At 42.9% G+C, this 21,935-nt stretch overlaps 1 protein-coding gene across 3 annotated transcripts; it reads left to right on the top strand.

Annotated features, from left to right (window-relative positions):
- Nucleotides 1-52: 52 nt before the first annotated feature.
- On the top strand, nucleotides 53-16,796 carry LOC143123405 (ER degradation-enhancing alpha-mannosidase-like protein 3). 3 transcript variants are annotated; one of them, XM_076284790.1, is made up of 21 exons: nucleotides 53-395; nucleotides 1,042-1,295; nucleotides 3,487-3,532; nucleotides 4,134-4,234; nucleotides 5,470-5,509; nucleotides 6,104-6,216; nucleotides 6,671-6,824; nucleotides 7,346-7,480; nucleotides 8,145-8,250; nucleotides 8,373-8,470; nucleotides 8,673-8,798; nucleotides 9,889-9,972; nucleotides 10,127-10,210; nucleotides 10,378-10,502; nucleotides 10,774-10,939; nucleotides 11,347-11,501; nucleotides 12,665-12,785; nucleotides 13,157-13,327; nucleotides 13,638-13,803; nucleotides 13,915-14,106; nucleotides 14,307-16,796. In XM_076284790.1, exons 2-21 carry the CDS (start codon nucleotides 1,150-1,152, stop codon nucleotides 14,558-14,560), a joined length of 2,583 nt encoding a protein of 860 aa, XP_076140905.1. In that variant the 5' UTR covers nucleotides 53-395; nucleotides 1,042-1,149; the 3' UTR covers nucleotides 14,561-16,796. The 3 variants fall into 3 exon arrangements, with proteins under 3 accessions (XP_076140905.1, XP_076140906.1, XP_076140907.1); XM_076284791.1 differs by having other exon boundaries at nucleotides 53-1,041; nucleotides 1,150-1,295; XM_076284792.1 differs by having other exon boundaries at nucleotides 53-1,295; nucleotides 11,353-11,501.
- The last annotated feature ends 5,139 nt before the right edge of the window (nucleotides 16,797-21,935 follow it).

Raw genomic sequence — 21,935 nt, 5'->3', positions numbered from 1 at the left:
TGTTTCTGTTAGCGTTGAATTTCGACTGGACTCCGCCCAGTGTGATTACGAAAAAGTCGCAGCGACCAATGAAACTCTGGTTTGTCGGTAGTATGTCCAGCTGGATTTACTGGAATTTCTGTTGAATGAAATGAAGTAACGTTAACGTATAGAAACTTGCAGTTCATGGGACAATCTCTGTCATTCTTATACAGTAGACATCCTTACAAAAACTCTAACGTTATTGTAGGCAACATGTTCAGCGCTCTTCTAGTTTGTGGGAAAGTAATTTCGGTAATCCGGAGTCGAAGTTAAGAATGGAGCTTCACAGGAGTTGGATGCGTTCAAGTGCCTTTTACAGGAACATCTCTCCCTTGAAAACAACATAGTTGAGGCGTGGGGTTCAGCATAAACAGGTATGAAACCAAAGCTGTGAAACAGTAGGTTAACCCGATGCATGGCAGCCGAGTTATAACGTAACGTTAGCTGGCTACGAACACAAATTCATTAGCTAGCCGTAAGTAACCAATTTGGAAATGTTTCCGATACAGAGGCTAATTTGACAGCTAACGTTAGTTGAACAGTCAGACGACTCATTGGCACTGGCATAAGTGGACAATTAGACTATCGCCATCGATTTTTGTCGTTCATGGACAGAACTGCGTTCTGAACCATTGTCATAAGGACACTTAGCTAATGTTTTGAGGGGAAATGTCTGCACCCAGGTGAAATGTATGTAATTTTGTTTGCTAAGCTTGCTAACTGTGCAGTGTGCATAACTAGCACAGATAACGTTAGGTAGCTACTTGTCCAGTATTGTTAGCAGTGGTTTGGTTAGCTTTAAAATCCGCATTGTTTCACCGGAAGCAATGTCTTGTTGGATCGTTCTGCGATAAAGGCGGATAGAGTTAGGCTTTCGCAAGAAAACGTCAAAGTGAACGTTGCTGAAGGAGTCCAAGTCGGTTGAATCCTTAACACTATCTAGCTAATACAATTAGCTGGCTAACTATCGCCGCTAGTGGAATACCGTTTGGGCTAACTATCCAGGAATCATCTTGACAGGTATGGGTCCCCGATGAAGAGACATTGGGAATTAAAAGTACACACTGTTTTTAATCCAAGACCCACACCCACCACGACTTGTTAGCTATCAGCACTGTCCACATTCAGATGGAGAACAGATTGGTCAGAGATCCACACTCGTGCCGTAGTTTTGGAATGCTTCTGCCAGTACTGCTCATCGTCTTAAATCTGTCACATGGAGTGACTGGCCTAGACGACCAGGCCATGTTACCTGAAGAGAAGAGCAAAGTAAGGTAAGAAGACACTTCTCAAAATAACTGTTTGCCTTTGTCTTGTTCTGACATTAACGCATTTTGCGCAATTTGAAGGATGTTACTCAATTGTTTACGGGTTTTGTACTACTCGCACAGTGAGCCCTGGAATGAGTCGGTGGAAGGCTACATATTTGCTGTGGGACAACCTAACAAACATGACTAGTGGACACACAGGGCTGGGATCTCGAAGTTTCATCTGACAAAGTCTAGGCTTACCAGGAGTCTTAAATTAGTTTGGTGAAGCCCAACGGCAGTTTTGGTGGCACAGAAGTCGCAGATGCCTCATTGTGCAACTGTAGTGATGGTGCAAGTTACACAACCACGCATTGCCTGTGCGTGTTGTTTATTAATCTGATGACAAGTCACACATTCGCTGTTTGCTCTGTGCTGACTTATGGACCAATTCCAAGAGGCCAGTATTGTTGGTGACTCTGGAAGAAAGTATCAATTTAAACACTGTGAAGTGATTGCATTAGGGTGAATTTGAGACATTAGCAAGTTTAATTTGTTAGAATTAAATGTGATGCTTCAAGGAATTGTGTGATCACACAACTGGTTCTGCCTCATTGGTGTAGGTAATCAGTCATCACTGTCATCACTGTCAGTTCTCATCAGCCATAGGGAGCAGAGATTAGTTAATGATGTTAAAGATGATGTGCACTGCGCAGGTTTCAGAACCACCTGCTTACTATTTCACTGTGACCTTCCTGAACTGTAAGTGTAAGGTGTAGTAGGCAGCAGCACTGTTCATTGGGAAAGCACTAAAAACGACTAAAGTAGCCAGCTTTAATTGTCTCAACTGACAACTTGAAACTGTGTCAATCAGTTTTTTTGTGTTTCCCACTCTGAAGGCCGCGTGACCTGCTCCCACGTCTGTGTCCCACGAACGTGCCACGTGACGGGCATGTGGGGGTTTTCGTGTGCTTCCCAACAATTGGGACCACGCCTCAATGATGCACGTCTTTGACGCGCGTAAATTTGCACCACTTGCTTGAGGTGTAGGCCTTTCATTTACCAGACATCACACTGTGAGCAGGTGTTCATGCTGCTCTCAAAACATGCTCACTTGACGGCCATCTGCCCTGTGGCCAGTGCCCTGTGGACACACCCTCGTGTGTCAATGCCTTTCCAAATCTCCCCCAGTGCTCCAATGAAGCAAAAAGGCAGATGAACAGTCACATTGCTCAGGCTGTTGGTGCGGAGCAGAAAGTAGAGAGCCATGTGTTTATCGTCCTCCACCCCTGTCGAAGATGATGGGCTCTCTCTCTCTCTCTCTCTCTCTCTCTCTCTCTCTCCTCTCTCTCTCTCTCTCACACACACACGCGCAGTCGCGCACACACACATGCACGCACAAACAAATAAACAAACACCTGCAATCTATCTGGCACTTTGCTGAGCAAAGCAAGATGACACATTGGCACCTGCCAGGACCACAAAAAGCTTTAAATCCTTACTGTCTCGTCTCATCAGGGAAGAGAGGGATATTATTTACCCATCCAGCTCATCTTCACACACGGAACAGACTCTCCAGGCCTAAGCATGGCGCGGCACTGGCAATCTGTGGCCTACACACACGCACACACACGCACACACACGCACACACGCACACACACACACACACACACACACACACACACACACACACACACAAACACAAACACAAACACAAACACAAACACAAACACGTCACCTGAGATTATTCCCAGAAGGTCACTGACAGACGTTTCTACAACAGCAGCACTTGTATAGTGTAAAGACCAGCTCTATGATTCAGTGGCTGTTGACTGTTCGTGTACTCTGAGTTGTTGAAGCAATCCACAGGAAGCACCATACTGGCTGTCTTGAGTGTGTTTTGAGGTCATTTCATGTAATTTCACTCAAATTCAACATATGTTCCTTAGTATGCTACAACAACTAAATGTCCAGGATTTTACAGGTGTATACTGTACTTCCTTTGTGCTTCTATAATCTATTAATTTCAATGGAAAAGCAATAATTCATAATCAGATTTAAGTCATTCACCATTGTCTCTTCATTGCAGGCTTAACAATTTTAGGTGAACCAACCCAGTATTTTATCAAAAAAAAAAAACAAACAAAAAACATTTAGGCCTTTATGGCCAGTTGTCATGAATCAAGTCAAAATCCTGCTCTTCCCTTGTGTTTTTCAGGGACCAGATTCTGGAGATGTTTGACCATGCGTATGGCAGCTACATGGTAAGGGACACATGCAAGCCATGGGCACATTAAGCAGTCCTGTACGTTACAGTGAAATAATGAACATTCCACAGTTCATCTTAACTGTGCGTTCACACATGTTCATGCAATCTGTAAATCACTCTGTGATTACGCTTCACCTCTGTAGTCTGATCTTCCAAGATTCTTGTAAGGCCTTCAACACTGCCTTCAATCAAAGGGCTCTCTTTTAGCAAGCTCTTCTTCTTTGGCACCCTGTTCACCTGATGCTACACTGCCACATATATGATGGGTATTCAGAACTCTAGCCCTAGTTATATCCTAAAGAGGCAGTAGGTGTGGCAGTTTACATGACACACTTCAGTGAGGAATTTAGACCATTATTACCCGAGGTCAAGAATGAATTACTGTGAAGATTGAATTGCTGAGACGTACCATGTACAGTAGTACATCTTTAGTCCCACTAGTAAGAATATCTATCATATAAATCTTACCAAAAGATTTACCTTTCATACATGTCTTCCTTCAAGGCATGTATTGACCTCATAAACAGTGAGTCATAGGTCAAAATGCCCTGTGTGTAGTTAATAGTGATTGTAAAAGGCTTTGTGGTCCCATGCAGAAGTATGCCTACCCTGCTGATGAGCTGATGCCTCTAAGCTGCAGAGGGCGAGTCCGGGGACTGGAGCCCAATCGGGGAGACATCGACGACGCCTTGGGAAAGTGAGTGCAAAAGAAGCGTCCATTTTGTGTGTTTTTTTTTTTATGTCTTCGTTGCACTCTTCAGTAACAGTGGGAATAACTAGGGGCCGTGACCATCTAGGAAGTGTGGCTGCATAGTGGGTGTGCTCCCCATCACGTCAAGGACTTTTCTGGTCTAGTCTTGGAATGACAGGGCCCTCATGCTGAAAACGTTTATCATAAGCTGAATATATTAACTTGTTTTCCTTAACTCAACATTAAATGCATCATTCCACTGCATTTCCTGATTAAATACATCAGTAGGTGCCATTATATTCCCACTGAAGTGATTATCTTCCCCTGCACTGAACAGAGAGAGGCCTGAGTGCTGCTGCGGCTCCACTGTGTGAAAGGGAGAGTGCGGAGTGGCGGAGGGTGTTAATACGGCCACTCCGCTGGGCTGTGCATGGCTCCCCTGTCCCCTATAGACAGGCGAGGTGACAGAACAGATAACCCTCTCATCAGATCATGTTTCGGTGCTCTCACACATGGATGAGAGAGGAGCCCCCTGAGCCCTGCCCTACTTCTCTCTCTCTCTCTCTCTCTCTCTCTCTCTCTCTCTCTCTCTCTCTCTCTCTCTCTCTCGCTCTCCCCTCCCTCTCTCTGTCTTTCTCTCGCTTTTTCTGACACCCCCTCCCCCCTTTATTATTTCTTTTTAAGGATAGATTTATCCCCTCCAGATACATCATGGTTATCATCCATTTGCATTAAGCACTTACGAAATGGGTCATCTTTTTTTTTCCCCCCCTCAGAGTCCAGTCTGCTGTGTGTTGGTGTTCATGTGTGTGTGAGCAAGAGAGCTTTCATAGAAACGTCAGTGAGGATTAATATCTCATTAAGAATTCAACGCCTGGGGCGTATGTGTCATTAATATAATTGAATGTGATGTCGAATTAATCAGGGAATGGGAATTTTTGGTGTCCATCCGTCTTTGCTCCTCTACACGAATGAAAGAAGAAGATCTAGAGTCTAGATCACGTTGCTTGGTGTTTTAAGCCCCCAGTGTCGTCTTCCAGGCAGTGCTGCATGGAAAGCACTAGGGTTACGCAAGGGTTAGGGTTAATGTTAGGTTTAGGTGCCTTCAAATCGACGGTCGCAGCGCTGCCCTGAAGCCGACGGTGGGGGCTTAAAACACCATCGAGCCTAGATCGCAGGAAAGTTTATATCTGCTCATTGTTCTGAACAGTTCTGCTCACTCTGGTGTGGTTGTGTTTTAGGTTCTCTCTCACGTTGATCGACACCTTGGACACCCTTGTGGTGAGTATTTTGTTGATGCAGTCCTCTGGACTGAACACTCAAACTTTATTTTTTGCCAAAGTGAGGTTTCAGTTAACTGAATTGGCTCATCAGGACTGATTAGAACTAACATGAATGAGGAAGGATGTCAATGATTTGGTGTGGTGACATTGCATACTCTCACTACCAGGCCTCCTTTGGAGAAAGTTGTTGATGACAAAATCATGTATGTTGATAACAAAAGAGACAACAGAAAGGTAACATTAAGAGCAAGAAATTAATTTAATGAATTAGTTTTAAGGCTCAAACTGGAAAGTCATTGTGGAAAATAGTTACTTGGATCAGGTAACCACTGATTCAGTTTTCACCGGCTACTGCTTGTAAATCAATACAATTCTTCTTTTTGTAGAGAATATGTTCAGATGATATGAAAATGGGTCACTGTTCAGGCTTTAGCCATAGTGTGATGACATTTGTATCCTCCATCTCATCAGCCAGAGAGAGAATACTGAAACAACTCTTTAGTCATCATTTGTTTGGGATATTGGGTGATAATGGGATACTGAGTTTTTGAAATTGAAAGTTGTAATGACCAGACATTTTTCCTGCGAACAGGTTCTAAACAAGCTGGACGAGTTTGAGGATGCAGTAAAGAAGACGCTGAGAGATGTCCGACTGGATAACGACATTGTTGTTTCCGTCTTTGAGACCAACATCCGTGTCCTTGGGTAACTTTCTCCAGTCCTCCACTGCTCAACCTGAAATAATTCTTTGGACATAAGTCCTCCAACGCCAGTCATTTAGAAACACATTATTTTAAAAGAACTTTATGTCTCCTCAAATCAACTTAAAATTAGCTGCTTAATAACTGTTGCAGTGATTAGCTTCCACTGTGAGATAATGCCTCCACCTGCTCACCTTCTGGCCCTGAACTTCTCAGCTGCCCCTGAACTTCTCAGTTGCCGCTTTAGGAAGCACAACCCCCTTTTCTTTATTGGAGAAAATTCTGTAGTGCGCAATCAATGTATGCATAGTATGTCTGTGTTTTAAAGAATTGCTGTTTATAATTGCAGATTATGATTTTATGAAGCTTAAACTTTGTTGTGTATTTCAAGGTCTACTTGGATGATGTAAAAATGCATTGTAGTGTGATGAGTGATGAGAGCTGTGTTGTTCCTGCAGTGGCCTGTTGGGGGCGCATGTGATGGCTGACCTGCTGAGGCAGCGAGGGGACCAGATGCAGTGGTACAGAGACGAGCTGCTGCACATGGCCAAAGACCTCGGCCACCGGCTGCTGCCTGCCTTTAACACCACCAGCGGCCTGCCTTACCCACGGGTAACACACGCACACACACGCACAGCTGTCTGAACACTGTCTCTCGTCCGTCTCTCGTATGCACATACATGCAGAGACAGTATAATACCTTTACGCTTTTTTGAGACACCCCCCCCCCCCACCCATTTGGTTTACACTGTTTCTACGGTCAGACCATTTTGGATTGGTGCAGCATAACAAACACTGTAAGCCCACAGGCCCTGCCAGAAAAGTCTCATGTTGCCTAAACTCCACATAATCACAGGCTGGGGATGTGCTCTCCTCCCACCTCACACACAGTTTAACCAGCTGCCACTAATTACTATTCAGAGTGCATCCAGAGTGCATTTGGCACTCTGCCAATAGTCAGACTCTCAGGTAATGGACTGGAAGACTCAATTGAGTTTACAGTTTGTAAAATATGTATGTACTATGAATTAATGTAAGTGAATATAGCCATGTTATGAAATTGTTTCATTTGATAAAAAATTTAAGTTCCGTCTGATGGTTAAAAGCTCCCCTACCCCACACCCTCTCCACAGGTAAACCTGAAGTACGGGGTCCTGAACCCACTCTCCCGTACAGGCACGGAGACGGACACCTGTACTGCATGTGCGGGGACCATGATCTTGGAGTTTGCGGCTCTCAGCAGACTGTCTGGAGACTCTGTGTTTGAGGTACACCTCCTGTGTCTGTAGTTCCGTGTTGTGGTGAATGTGTGTGGGAGGCAAATATTGAAGCGTTTTATGCTGTCTATATGTAATGGTGAGGTACGGTGTTTGTGTGTGTGTGTGTTAGGGCTGTGTATTGGCAAGGACCTCACGATACGATACGCATCATGATACATGGGTCACAATACAATACATCACGATATATTGTGATACAATGAATGCATATTGCAATCATTTTTACTGAAAATGTGAAAAAAGAGCTGGAAAAACTTTACCTGGACAGTATGATATGTAGTTCACATTATACTGATAATTCAGCAGACAAATAATAAAAACAATATCACAATAGTCAGCTGTATAGACATTTTTGCAAAGCCTAATGCTTTATTAAAAAATATTGATATATTTGGCTGCAGTGGCGATGATACTATACAATGTATTACGCAAGTGGCAATACAATATATATCGAGATATATATATAATATATATATATATATATATATATATATATATATATATATATATTGATATCGAAAGCTGTGTGTGTGAATGTGAATGAGAGGTAGAGCTATTGTATTACTTGTGTTTAGTGCGATGCGGTTTGATGATTGTGTATGTGTATGTGTGTCAGTGTGTGTGTTTTGATGGCGTTGTGTCGTATTCTGTACAGGAGCATGCCAGAAAGGCCTTAGATGTGCTCTGGGAGAAGAGACAGAGAGGAAGTGACCTTGTAGGAACGGTCATCAACATCCACAATGGAGACTGGGTCCGCAGGGGTAAGTCTGCATAAAACACATATGCGGCTTTCCTCACACACATAATTTGTGAAATGGGAAATAAATGTTTTATGGTCTCCCATCTTTTTTTCTCACTCGGTTTCTCTTTCCTCACTCCCCAGATAGTGGAGTTGGTGCTGGCATCGACTCCTACTATGAGTATCTCATGAAGGCCTACATTTTGCTGGGAGACAATGTGTATCTAGAGCGCTTCAATACTGTAAGTTGGTTGGTGCAGCAACAAAACACCAATATTAAATATTGATTCAATGTCTTATTCATATTACTATCACCACAACATTGTACAGCATAACTCCGCACTCAGTTTTGTGTGTGTGTGTGTGTCTGTGTGTGTGTCTGTGTGTGTGTCTGTGTCTGTGTCTGTCTGTGTGTGTGTGTGTGTGTGTGTGTTATACCCACAGCACTACAGTGCCATTATGAAGTACATCAGCCAACCACCTCTGTTGCTGAATGTGCACATGCACAACCCCACCGTCAGCGTGCGCAGCTGGATGGATTCTCTGCTCGCCTTCTTCCCTGGACTGCAGGTACACACACACACACACACACACACACACACACATGCACAGAATACTCTCTCATACACACTCATTCACAAAGCTGTGTACCTGCAATTGTAAACAGGCTGAGACACATATGTTGCACAATTCGGATGTGCAGCATGGACGTGTAAACAGGAAAAAAGCGTATGGATTCTGAAATGTCCAGATCGGTTTCAGGCCTCGGATATGTGCCAGAGCGACTGCAGTTTAAATGGGACGATCGGATATTCCCTGTCATTTTCAACTTTGAAAATGCCCACAATCTTTTTGCACAATCGTTTTTGCATTTACATTACATAGACTACAACGCATGACTGGCAGAACGATGTAATTCAATTGAAAACAGAGATGGAAAAGCTGCAATAAAAGCGGTAGGCTCTCCACTTTCTTTTTCGATTTAAAATAAATCTGAATAAAGCCTATTTTGCGGACTTCTCAAGATACTTTGGTAACGGAAATAAACAACTAGCCACTGAAATACCCTAGCTTATGTCGTGCATTTGCAGTGCCGTCTGTTTGTTTGCTTTCATTTCGGTGACCAAAATGCAGATTGTAGTGTTTTTTAATTAGTTAAAATTAGTGAACCATTAGTTAACAGATATCTGTGATATGGGCCACTCTCAAACGTAGATGTAGTAAACAGGCAGTCCAAAAAATCGGATATAGGCAGAAAATCAGAACTGTACATCAAGGCCTGCCTGTGTAAACCCGGCTCGATTCCTCTCCCAATTGGATGTTTACTGCAGGCTCTCAGCCGGCTCTGGCTGCATGTTGTCAACAGTAGCACCTGGTTGCTTGGTAATTGCCCCTGGAGAAGTGGGCAGTGTTGTTTTGACTGCACCGCACTCTACTTCATTAAGTTACCCAGTTGGAGTCTCAGCAGCATATGCCACAATAACATGAGACTTAGAGACCCTTAATGTTTACAACTCCAGAAGATAGTAGAACAGCAGAACAACAATTAAAAATAGTAGTCGGGCAATTTAAATAGATTTTATTACATGTTAGTAGTTGTGTCTATGGTGATTTGTGTGTCTGTGTACGTTCATCTTTTGCTGTGTGTGTGTGTGTGTAGGTGTTAAGAGGTGATCTGAAGCCAGCTATTGAGACTCACGAGATGCTTTATCAGGTCACCAAGCAGCACAAGTTTCTTCCAGAGGTAAAGAACACCGACTCAGAGCCACCATTTCTAACTGGATACCGAGAAATGCTGCAACTCATTACAGAAACAACTGTTACTGATATACATGACTCACAGGCCTTCTCTCTCTCTCTCTCTCTCTCTCCCTCTCTCTCCTTTTCATTGTTGCCAGGCTTTCACTACAGAGTTCAGGGTTCACTGGGGGCAGCATCCATTGCGGCCAGAGTTTGCAGAAAGCACTTACTTCCTTTACAAGGTAATGAATGACGTCAACACTGACTCTAGGCTGTTGAGCACCACTTTTATCCATCAGCAAGATAATGTTCAATCATAAATGAATAATAATGTTTGTAGATGAGCTTGTGTGGGGCCTGGTGGAGGCCTCAATCAGCGCACTGACTCCCTCTGAAACCCCCTCCACAGGCAACAGGGGACCCCTACTATCTGAAAGTGGGCCAGTCCATTGTGGAGAAGCTGAACACACACGCCCGCGTCCCCTGTGGCTTCGCCGCCGTGCAGGATGTGAGGACGGGCACACACGAGGACAGGTAGAGGACACGCCACAGCGGGCTAGAAAACTGGGTCTCAGAGCAAACAGTGATGTCATATTATTGTAGCATTATGCAACGGATATTTTGTTATCTCCGTTTTTACACCATAATGTGTTTTTTGATGCTCATGTTTCACTGTTATTTATGCGGTATATACTCATTGTTGATGCTTAGAAGAATCTCTCCCTTTATTTGCCCTGTTCCCTTCCTCTGTTTTGTTTTAGAAGCATCTTGAACTCACAAATGATTCCCCTTGTTTTTGTCCCAGGATGGATTCGTTCTTCCTGGCGGAGATGTTTAAGTACCTTTACCTGCTGTTCTCGGAGAAGAGCCAGCTGCCTCTGGACATAGATAACTACATCTTCACCACAGAGGCCCACCTGCTTCCTGTTGCCCTGTCCACCACCCAGCCTCCATGCCAGGGGAACCACACGGTGAGGACCGGTCCTTACCAACACAGAGCTCAGTGCATGGACTTGCCCAGTGCTTATACAGAGAGAATCAAGCTCATTATGTTAACATTACTGTCAAAAAGCACTGGAGGTATCAGATGCCTAGTATTTTTGTAAGAGTGCCATCTGTTGTTGGCTCATTGTTGTTGCTTGCCTTCTGCGGTTGGTTGAAAAGGTTTTTTTTTTTCAATGTAGATTTCCATTGAAAAGTTGTTTTTAGTTTAGGACTAGAATCCTTTTCTGGATTATTTTTAACTGGAGGATCTTATAGGCGACTAGTTATGAATGAGTATATAGGAAACTTTAGGACACAAACACCATCTTGGATTGTGGCTGCTCATACAAAAGTCCCATCAATCATTTGACATTGACATCATGGTGCTTGGCAGGAGCAGCTGAGCCACCATGGGGAGGACCTGTTCACCTACTCGTGCCCCAGCACCCAGACGCTCTTCCCCAACAACCCCTCCTTCGCCAAGAGCATCCGCGACGGCTACAAGTACCTGACGGGGGTGGGCAGGGCCTACCACCCCTCGCCAGTCAGGTGGGGCAGGTGTTTAGCTGAGCTGTTGGTGGTGTCTTTCTCTTTTTCTCTCTCTCTCTCTCTGATCTCTGTGTGTAGTCTCTTGGCAGGGAATGTGTACACTCTTGCGCTGGAAGTTTTCAGGCATGCTGGACTATCCAGGTCATTGCTCTCCTGTGTTAAGTGATTGGTAAGAACTGAGGAGTTGGGACACCTGCACAGTTGAGTGATTTCATGCCACAGAGGCAGTAGAGGCAGAACTGTGAATACACAACAGCCCTCCAGGATAAGACATTATGTTCTTTGGTAAAGACCTTCCTTTCCAAGGATACACATGTTTGCACACGTGAACTAAAAGAATGATATGAAAAGAGGTGCTCAGAATAGGTTGCTCATGAGCGTTGGGGACTGTATATTTGCTAGGGCTCATATTAGCAATAATTAGATCCACTGAATGCAAACCAGAGGTCATTTGTGCTTCCATAGTAACTGGAGTCCTCGAACGCAGATGTGAATGCTGCAGAGTCACCTTGTAGTTATAGATAGCAACACGCTCATAGAGTTATAGATAGAAGCATTTACATAGCTGCTATCATTCTACCTCAGTGAGTGGCTGAGTGCCATACATGCCTTTTGTGTACCTATTAAACAGATGCTGCCATGTTACTGATATGTTTGTCTTTCATATAGCCTTGTGTACCATCAGTCAGCCATGTGCAGCAGTTCTCTAATCCCTGTGCACTAGGGTACATATGGAGCACCTGCTGCAGAGTGAATGTAAATTAAACTGTGTCTCCCTCTGTGTGTTTCTCCATATGAACAGTTTGTCCTGTTTCACATATCACAGTTTGTGCCTTGTTCATTCACATTGCTTCATCAGTTAGAGACCTCAGTAATTCCATTGAGGCCATGTGCTGGTTGGTTGGTTTAGAATGATTTTTTACCCAAAATGCAATGCAAGTGGTGTGATCATTCAAAAATGAATGAATTCACCCTCTGAGCTCTACCTATGATTCATTCCAAAACCTATTCATCATTGATGCACCTAATGAAGGCTACATTAGTGAACAAAAATGATTGTCCATTAAATATTCAGTTGAAGGGGGTGTTTTGGATGGCTTTCTTTAGCTGTGGGAACGGTGATTTGATTTGTGCTGTCTGTTCTGTCCCCATGGTGCTCACAGGGGCATTGAGCTGCCTCTACATGACACGGGCCTGGAGCCAGTGGAGTTCCTAAAGAGCATGGGTATCACCCTCACCCCACTCAACGAGGCGGCTGTTGGAACAGCGGGCAAAGGGGCACATGTAAGACATCTGACTGGCACCCGCGAGCATTTAGAGAAATGTGTAGTTGTCATGACCCTCAATGGAACTTTAATGGCATTCAAATGCTCAATGGTGTTTTAAGCCCCTACCGTCGACTTCAAGGCAGTGCAGCGACTGTTGACTTCAAGGCACCTAACCCAAACCCTAACCCTTGTGCCTTACATGCAGCTCTGCCTGGAAGACTACGTTGGAGGCTTAAAACACCAATTAACCATTCAAATGATATAAATGATGATTTTTTAGAATGTATCCATATTTATACAAATATCCATGTGTTGTAGTTCATCATCATTGAATGTAAATACTGTCTCTTTCTCTCTGTGTGTGTGTGTGTGTGTGTGTGTGATCAGGAGAAAGGTGTGTACAGGGTGAAGTTGGTGGCTGAGGTCAGTCAGACCCCTGAGGAGGAGGAGGTGGTACCTCTGATTGTCCAGGTCATCTCTCCACCATTTCTGGGTAGAACGGTCCTGACTGCCGGCCCGGCCAAATTTGGCCTGGACCTTACCAAGCAGGAGCATGGGGTGAGCAAAAGAAACAAACCACCGATAAAAACCAACCAATGTTTTGAAACATCAGCCAATTGGTGTCTGACTATTTTGGGCAACAACACTTGTTAAAAGTGCTGTTCTATTCTCTATTCCTTGTTGGTATTTGTACTTTGTGTTGGGTTTGCACTTATAGTTGGGTTCGCTTAATAGTAGTAAGCATAATTTAAAAATAAACCATGACTTTACGCTTACAACTGCACAGGTGTTTCTAATCCTATGCGTTTTTTTTGCCTCTTCTTTCTCTTCCTCTGATTCTCTGTCTCCCTCCCCTTGTTCTCTGCAGGTAAAGGGCACCATAGTGAAGAGCGAGCCCTACTCAGCCTGTGGCACCATTGAGAATGCAGAGGCCCTTAGGGGCCACATCGCCTTGGCCCTTAGAGGAGACTGCATGTTTGCCGCCAAAGCCAGGAGATTACAGGAGGCTGGGGTTACAGGTGTCATCTTCATAGGTAAGGTCCCCACACCCCACAGAAATGTAGTTTTCAATGTGTCATACCATATATTATTATTCAAATTGAGATAAACTACATTACCCACAACACCTTAACTCCTCTGCCCAGACCACAGAGAGGGAAGCAGTAGTGAGGAGACGCCGCTGTTCCAGATGGTGGGGGACGGGGTGTCTACTGATGACATCACAATTCCCCTGGTGTTTCTGTTCAGCCGAGAGGGGGCGGAGCTGACCTCTGCCCTTCACCAGCACGCCAACGTGGACGTGCTGCTGCTGCCCAAAGAGCGCCAGCTGGGCAAAGGTACTGACCCCAGACACTGACATTCACACTTACTCAGAATATATCATTCTCTGCTACCCAAATACTGCCAACGTGGCATCAGCTCTTATTGAGACATACTGTACATAAAAGTATATACCTACATTTCATATTACACAGACATGTACATACAGTCTTGAAGCCGACCCCGTTAGGAAGATGCTTATGCTCTTGTGTTCCAGAAAAAACGGAGAAGCTAAACATAAAATTCCGCCTAGCGACAGAGGGAGAGATGGAGGAGGGTGAGCGAGATGGCACCACTTTCCACCTCCTCCTGGACCCCGGGAGCGAGGGAGCGGACACCAAGGACACAAATAGACACACGGAGCACGTGGAGGAGAGCAGTGCTCCCTCTGGCCACTGCAGTGCCTCGCAACATGGCCGCCAGCCTGCTTGTGGACAGGAGCCTAACCACAAACCCGAAGCCGACCCCTGACCTGCAATGAGCCTGGACACGGAATCCACCCAACTCGCGACACAACGGCTGCCGAGGACTGGGCACTGGTCCAGGATCAGTGCTTGTGCAGCGCTCCGGCTCGCCCTTTGAAGGGCGTTGCTATAAACTGCTGGCTCTCACCCTATGGGAGAGTCTTTGAATGACTTTGAAAGGAAAACTCAGACCTCAAACACTAGTGTAAAGGATGGGTCCTGTATAGTTAGTAGTAGTGGAACTGTATAATTTGTGTGTTATAGCATAACATATGGAATAGGATGATTTGGTACAGACGTAATGAAATAGTCTTAGGTTACGGACTGATCATCTTCTGTGGCCAAGGGTGCAGGAAAGGTGAAACGATTATTGATGGGAGGAGACGTCCTTGTTTCCTTAGAGGGGTTAGCGTGCAACCTTAACCATGTTCTCTAGTCTCATCTATAGAATAAGAGTATCCCTCGTCTCTTTGGCCAATTCAAAGTAGTAGAGGACGTTAGTGGTGTAAATCATGACAACCACAGTTGCTCAGCAACAACAGGCCAACCAAACACAGACGTAGTATTCTACTACGTCAGAGTGTTGAGATGAGATGAATTAAGTGGCTCAAACTGTTTTAAGTGGCTCTAACTTGGATAACTGGGATCCAGTGAATACTCTGGGGGGGACGGGGAAGCCAATGACCAAACTTGTGATGTTTTTTGTTTTTGTTTTGTTGTTATGTTTGTTTTCTTTTGTTTTGTTCTGTTTACTTTTTACACCAATATATGCCGTAAGCAAACACATTTTGGAAACGGAGGCTTGAGGCCAGTAACAGTACAGTCAGGTAAAACACTTTTGTATTAAGTCAAAGTACTGAAGCATCAGGGACAACAAAGACTTGAATGTGTGTGTGTGTGTGTATGGGCGCAAGAGAGAGAAAGGAAGAGATAGTTGGAGAGGGAGAAAGTTCAAAGTCCTCATGCATGTTATTTTTGGATGTGTCGACTCTGTACTACACAATGTTTCTTTTGTTTTTGTTCTAATTTCTGTGTGCCAATACGTGATGCACATCCCACATGCAAGGGATGGCCCTGACTGATAGCCCAGATGCCTAAGATCGTGGCCAGGCAACAGTTGGCAGCCATTTTGGATCTAACGTGGCAGAAGACGGCAGACTGTTGCCACAACTTTTGCCTCTTTACTGCCTACTGTGACCGTTTTCCCCCAGCACTTTGTCCAGACCCCATAAGTTCTTTACCTGCCTTACAGGTCAAAGTGTGAGTGTGTGTCTGGTGTGTATGTGTGACAAAGAGAGAAATGAGGAATTAGTTTTATGTTGTTGCTTAGGTCCTAGGAGGACTTCCAGGAGTCTAGAATCAGATGACTGATGCAAAATTTTGCTTGATTATTTTAAACACAACACACAGCTTAAAGTGTGTGTGTATGAGTATTTGGGGATTCATGTGGATACTGTAAGTCAACATCATGGAGAAACACACAACAGCCATTACGTTCTTCAGGCACACAGAATATAGGGTCCGTCATGATCCTCTAGTACATGTTATTCATTCCTTTTAGGTTTTATGCCCCACAACCACAAGTACACTATCTGTCTATCTGATCATATGTACCAGGTTAGGTACTGTTTGTTATGCTACAGGTTCATAATGATGCACAGTAGTTTTGGGTTATGGGTTGCTAATTGTGAAGAGATGTTTGGTACCTCACGACACAGTTTGTTAGGGCAAGTGTAGTGTCCTTCTGGTCGGACCCTGGCTCCCAGTGTACCTCGACTTTAAGTAAGGGCTCAACTGTACTGTAACCCACAGGGGGGGGGGGTATCAGTGGCTTACATATGTCAGATGCTTTAAGAGGTTTAAATGGCTTGATTGATCCCCCTTGTGTTACTGTTCACTCAGTGGGATATTATTAAATGGAGCGAGGAAAGACTTTTAATGTGCGTTTTTAATGGGGTATTTATAGATCTGCATATATATTTGAGATTATACTATATTTGCCATGTGAGAGTTGTGCAGGGTGTAACGAGTGAAAGCGAAGTGCCAAAGTTATTTCAGTCCCTCTACTGTATGAGCATGAGCTTCTGTCTCCTATGTTAACTCTCAATTGAACTGATCTAGTCTGATAATAAATGGATTTGTGACCTAAATCATTCTGAATACCTCCATTTTTATATTTGCACACGTGTGTAGGTATGGTGTGTGACATGCCAGTAGAAAAAAAGAATAAACAAATAAAATGCTGTTCATCTGAATAGTCATTCTATTTCTCATTGATCAGATTGTGATGTCATAATGTACATTCCATTTCTGTCCATCCTGTAGCTGACAGATCACAGTGAGTGTTTTTCCCTGTCCAGCCCAAACATGGATTTTTGGAAGAAAGCGACCAAATTTAGTGCACAGCTCCAAATAAGAGGGAATCTAACCAGGCGACCCAGCAGGTGATGCAGACAGATTTCATGGTACAGCAGGGGGAAAAAAACTAAACTTGCAAGTCTAGTTTATTTATTTTAGTTGTGACTTTTTTTATGCAGAGCCGAGTCTCATGATCATTTTCTGCGAGGTTTTCAACTTCATTCACAGGTCAAAGATTCAGGTAAGGTCACATACATGTCTGAATGGCGGTGGTAGTGTAGTGGTTAAGGAGCTGGGCTAGCGTGCAGTAGCCTGAAAGTTGTCGGTTCAATTCCCGGCTTCCACCGTTGTGCAAGGCACTTAACCCCAAGTTGCTCCGGGGACAATGTGATCCCTGGTAATATAGCTGACATATGTAAGTCACTTTGGTCAAGAAGTGTCTGCTAAATGTAATGTAATGAATATGCAGTGTGTATTTGCCATCATTATGTTTTTTTCTAAAAACTGGATTTCTTTCACTTATTTACTCTGTTGTCAGATGAATATTGTCATTTTTTCTGGCCATTCATACGACAGTATGTAACGTGGGATCAAAATGTCTGTCATCATTGCCAAGTCTAAGTGTATGTGTATGCTTTGACAATGTTTTGTCTTAGGATATTTTCTCAAAGTGGCCATGTATTTCCTAAATGCATAGTTCAACAGTTGATCCCTCTCATTTGTTAGTGGGAGAAAACATCATACTTTATGTGATGGCGTGCAAAACGTACCGTATAAATTGTAGAAGATTTACTTTACTGGTTTGTTAGAGGCACTGTATATCAATTGAATTATATCCTGATTGTGACAAATGACAAGCCACCCTCAGGTGCTCAGATCAAACTAATATAAATATATAGAAGTGCCTTAGTGGATATGAGATCTGCAACAATTATTCACTGTTTCATTTTTGATGCATAGAGTTTGCTCTGTTAAAATGTGTCTTACAGGACAGTGTGGAGATAGAGCTCAAACCACCATCCATTTTATTGACCTGGTGACCCGGAGAGATCCAAACCAGGAGGTGCAGATGCTTTCCCTTTTAGGACATATATGCAACTATTTACACAAATGTCTTTTAATAGTAATACACCATTATGGTAGTAATACACCATTATGACCGTTATTATGGTATTTACATTTTATTGCAAAGGATTTTATGTCTTTATGTTTTGAGCCAAGTGATCACCTGTGTAGCACTTGTTGTTGTAGTTTGTGCTTCCAAAGTTGTCCACTAGAGAGCTCCCTATGTCTCTTGCACGAGGACAGTCCACAGTTTGCATGTCTAACAAAGGGCACATAAGAGGTAAGCCAGCACTTTAGGTCAGGAATTAAACATGTCTTTCATTTAATTTTGTTTTATTAGTTGAAAACAGATTACAATTTTGGCCATGAGGTCAGAGAACATGAGCCCAAAATGTGTTCTCTGTTTATTAACAGAAATTTAACCAAAATGTGTTATCTGTTTATTATTTAAACATGGCAAAAGGTTGAATTGTTAGTTTACTGACAGAGATGGTATAAACTGGTAAAAGTGCAAAATGAATAACGTTTTTGTGATGATTTAGGCAATAATAAGGTTATTAATAATCTTCTAGATATTACTAAAACTGAGGTGAAAGTGAGACAAGCTTTGCCGTTCCTGCATAAAGTCTCCCAATAGAAAATAAATGTATCAAAAGATCAACCATATATAGCGGTAGTACTTGTGAGTAAGCAATTCTTGGAAGATTATTTATTAGCTCAATCACAGTGGGTGGATGAGGACTGGCCAAATATGGAATATTAATAATTATGCATTAAGGTTTTAGAAACATTGGACAGTTTTATTTTCTTCCCCTCCCCTCATCTCTCCCAAAACCACATTTAGTTCTTGCACCAGGTTCTTCCATGTTTCCTCCCCTTCGCCAGAGACGCATCCAGAGATCTCCATCCAAACTGAGACATCCTACCCCTGAGGTATTGATCCCTGCATTTCTCACTTTCCATCCAAATCCTCCATGAGAACATTATAACATGCACTTCATGTATCCAGTTGCTGAAATAATCCATGGTTAATAAGAGAGGATGGGTGAATTATACCAGACATATTATACATATTAAGAATGCATATAATTAACTGTATTTTATTAAGAAAGAATAGTATTGTTTGTTGTTGATCATGGGTTGTTTGAAGCTATGATTCCTGTACCCTAAACTATGATGATGTTGTACGACCCACTTTTCCTAATGTGTTTTTCTAAAACTTTGGAGGGGAGAGTCAATCAACCATCCTTTTAGGGGCAGCCGTGGCTACTGGTTAGCGAGTGGTTAGTGGTTAGTGAGTGGGCAAAATCTGTGTCTGATTTTGTTGTGTTTGTTGCTGTTTGTTACTGCACACTGAATTTGTCTCTGCAGATACTCTAAAAGATGATGACTTTTTGGGGAGAGCAAAAGTGTAGTCACCTTCCTCACTGAAGCCAAACCCAGCCTCTAGCAGCACTTTAACCCATTTCACCCCATCGGTCACAATTGTGACCGAAAAAAAAAATGTACTCATAAGCCTCTAAAACTGTAACTGGGCAATATCCCAATACTCTTTCAGTAAATATTGAAACAATAGAGTGTTTCAATGAAATGTGTGCAGTGTCAAATGTTTTGAGTAAATTGTCACATGACCAGAGCTGTTTACTTCCTGGTTGCACCTTGAGAAGAGGATGACGGCCTCACAGCTCCCAAATAAAAGGTTTTTAAAGTATGTTAAAATAGGACAAATATTTTTTGTACACATGGTCTTTAAGGTGTCTAGTTATGATATATAAATTTATAATTATTCAAATGTCTTTGGTGTGTTTGCAGAATGAGTAAACATGTTAACGGTCACAATAGTGACCGGTGGGATAGAATGTTGTATCTAGATGCACACATACTTCTACACCTACAAACACACACACATACACATACTCATACATACACGCATACAGAGACATACACACACACATACACACACTCACACACAGATACACACACACATACATACTCACACACACATACACACAGATATACACACTCACACACACACACACAGACATACACTCACACACTTACACATACAGTATTCACATATTCACACACACAGACACACACACTCACAGACATACACACACACACACATTCACACACACACACACACACACATATTCTCACACACACACACACACACATGCACACACACACACACACACACACACATACATACATATTCACACACACAGAAATACACACACACTCACATACACACTAACAAATATACACACTCACACACACACACATACACACAGACATACACACTCACACACACACACACACACACACACACACACACACACACACACACACAAATACACACATACACACACACACAGATATACACTCACATACACAGATATACACACTCAGACATACACACTCACACACACACAGACACAAACACACACACAGACATACACACTCACACACACAGATATACACACTCACACACACAGATACACACTCACACACACACACACACACACACACAAATACACACACACACACACACACACACACACACACAAATACACACATACACACACAAATACACACATACACACACACACAGATATACACTCACATACACAGATATACACACTCAGACATACACACTCACACACACACAGACACAAACACACACACAGACATACACACTCACACACACAGATATACACACTCACACACACAGATACACACTCACACACACACACACAAATACACACACACACACTCACAGATATACACTCACACACACAGATATACACACTCAGACACACACACAGACATACACACTCACACACACACAGACACAAACACACACACACACACTCACACAGACATACACACTCAAGGGGACTTCACATTGCACGTGACATGCACTTTGCCTGCTGCTCTCACACACCCACCTGCAGATACACACACACACACACACACACACACACATACATATATGTGTATGTCTGTGTATGTGTGTGTGAGTGTATATCTGTGTGTGTGTATGTGAGTGTGTATCTGTGTGTGTGAGTGTGTATATCTGTGTGTGTGTGTGAGTGTGTATGTCTGTGTGTGTGTTTGTGTCTGTGTGTTGTTGTGAGAGTTGTTGTATATGGTCTGTGTGTGTATCTGCATGAGGTGTGAGAGTAAGTGTGCATATTGTGTGTGTGTGTGTGTGCGTATATATATATATATATATATATATATATATATATATATACATGCAGACACACACGCACGCACAGACATACACATTCAGGGTTCTATTTTAACGAGCCGAAGCTCCTGGTAAATAAACAATGTTTACATATTTTTCATATTTATTATTACCATTGGTCTCAGTGTTCATAACAGTTTGAAAAGTCCTGTCAGAATACCTTTATTTTAATACAAAAGCAATTTGAGCAACCTTTAATTGAGTATACGCATATTATCCCACAATTGTGACCGGTAATAAAACTCACTTTTTCATCTACTTTTCTACATTTAAAAAAATAATAATTATTGATTACTTCAAAGGGTTGCTAATAACACATAATTTGCATATTTGCATGTCTGGGAAAAATTTGGGCTTAAATGGGTTAAGAAGGGTGCAAATGGCACCAGTGAGATCCCAGTTTAACAAAAGTAAAAATTGACATTATTTCTGTAAAATAAAAACCTTACTTGAAGATGTGTGCACTAATGTGTTTCTTTTTTTATTGAGGAAAAAGTTACAACATTTCTTTTTACTGTTTTGATGTCATTTCCAGACATTACTGAACCTCTACTCACCTGCTTGCACGTTCATCCTACACTCACCTCTGCCTACACCATTACGCATGCGGCCATATGCGTCGTAGTTTTTTCCCTTTACTCTATGCCACTTCGAGGTAATCGCCTGCCTAGCCTGTCTGTCAGCTGAGCTCCCCGCCTCCATC

Source organism: Alosa pseudoharengus, unplaced genomic scaffold (genome assembly GCF_046254945.1).
Source record: "Alosa pseudoharengus isolate Yale_2024_CS ecotype anadromous, Long Island Sound unplaced genomic scaffold, YU_APseudo_1.1 YU_APseudo_1.1_scf_14, whole genome shotgun sequence".
In the NCBI taxonomy this organism is placed as follows: Eukaryota; Metazoa; Chordata; class Actinopteri; order Clupeiformes; family Clupeidae; genus Alosa; species Alosa pseudoharengus.
Note: the sequence above shows the minus strand (reverse complement) of the source record. Positions and strands in the feature narration are given on the sequence as shown.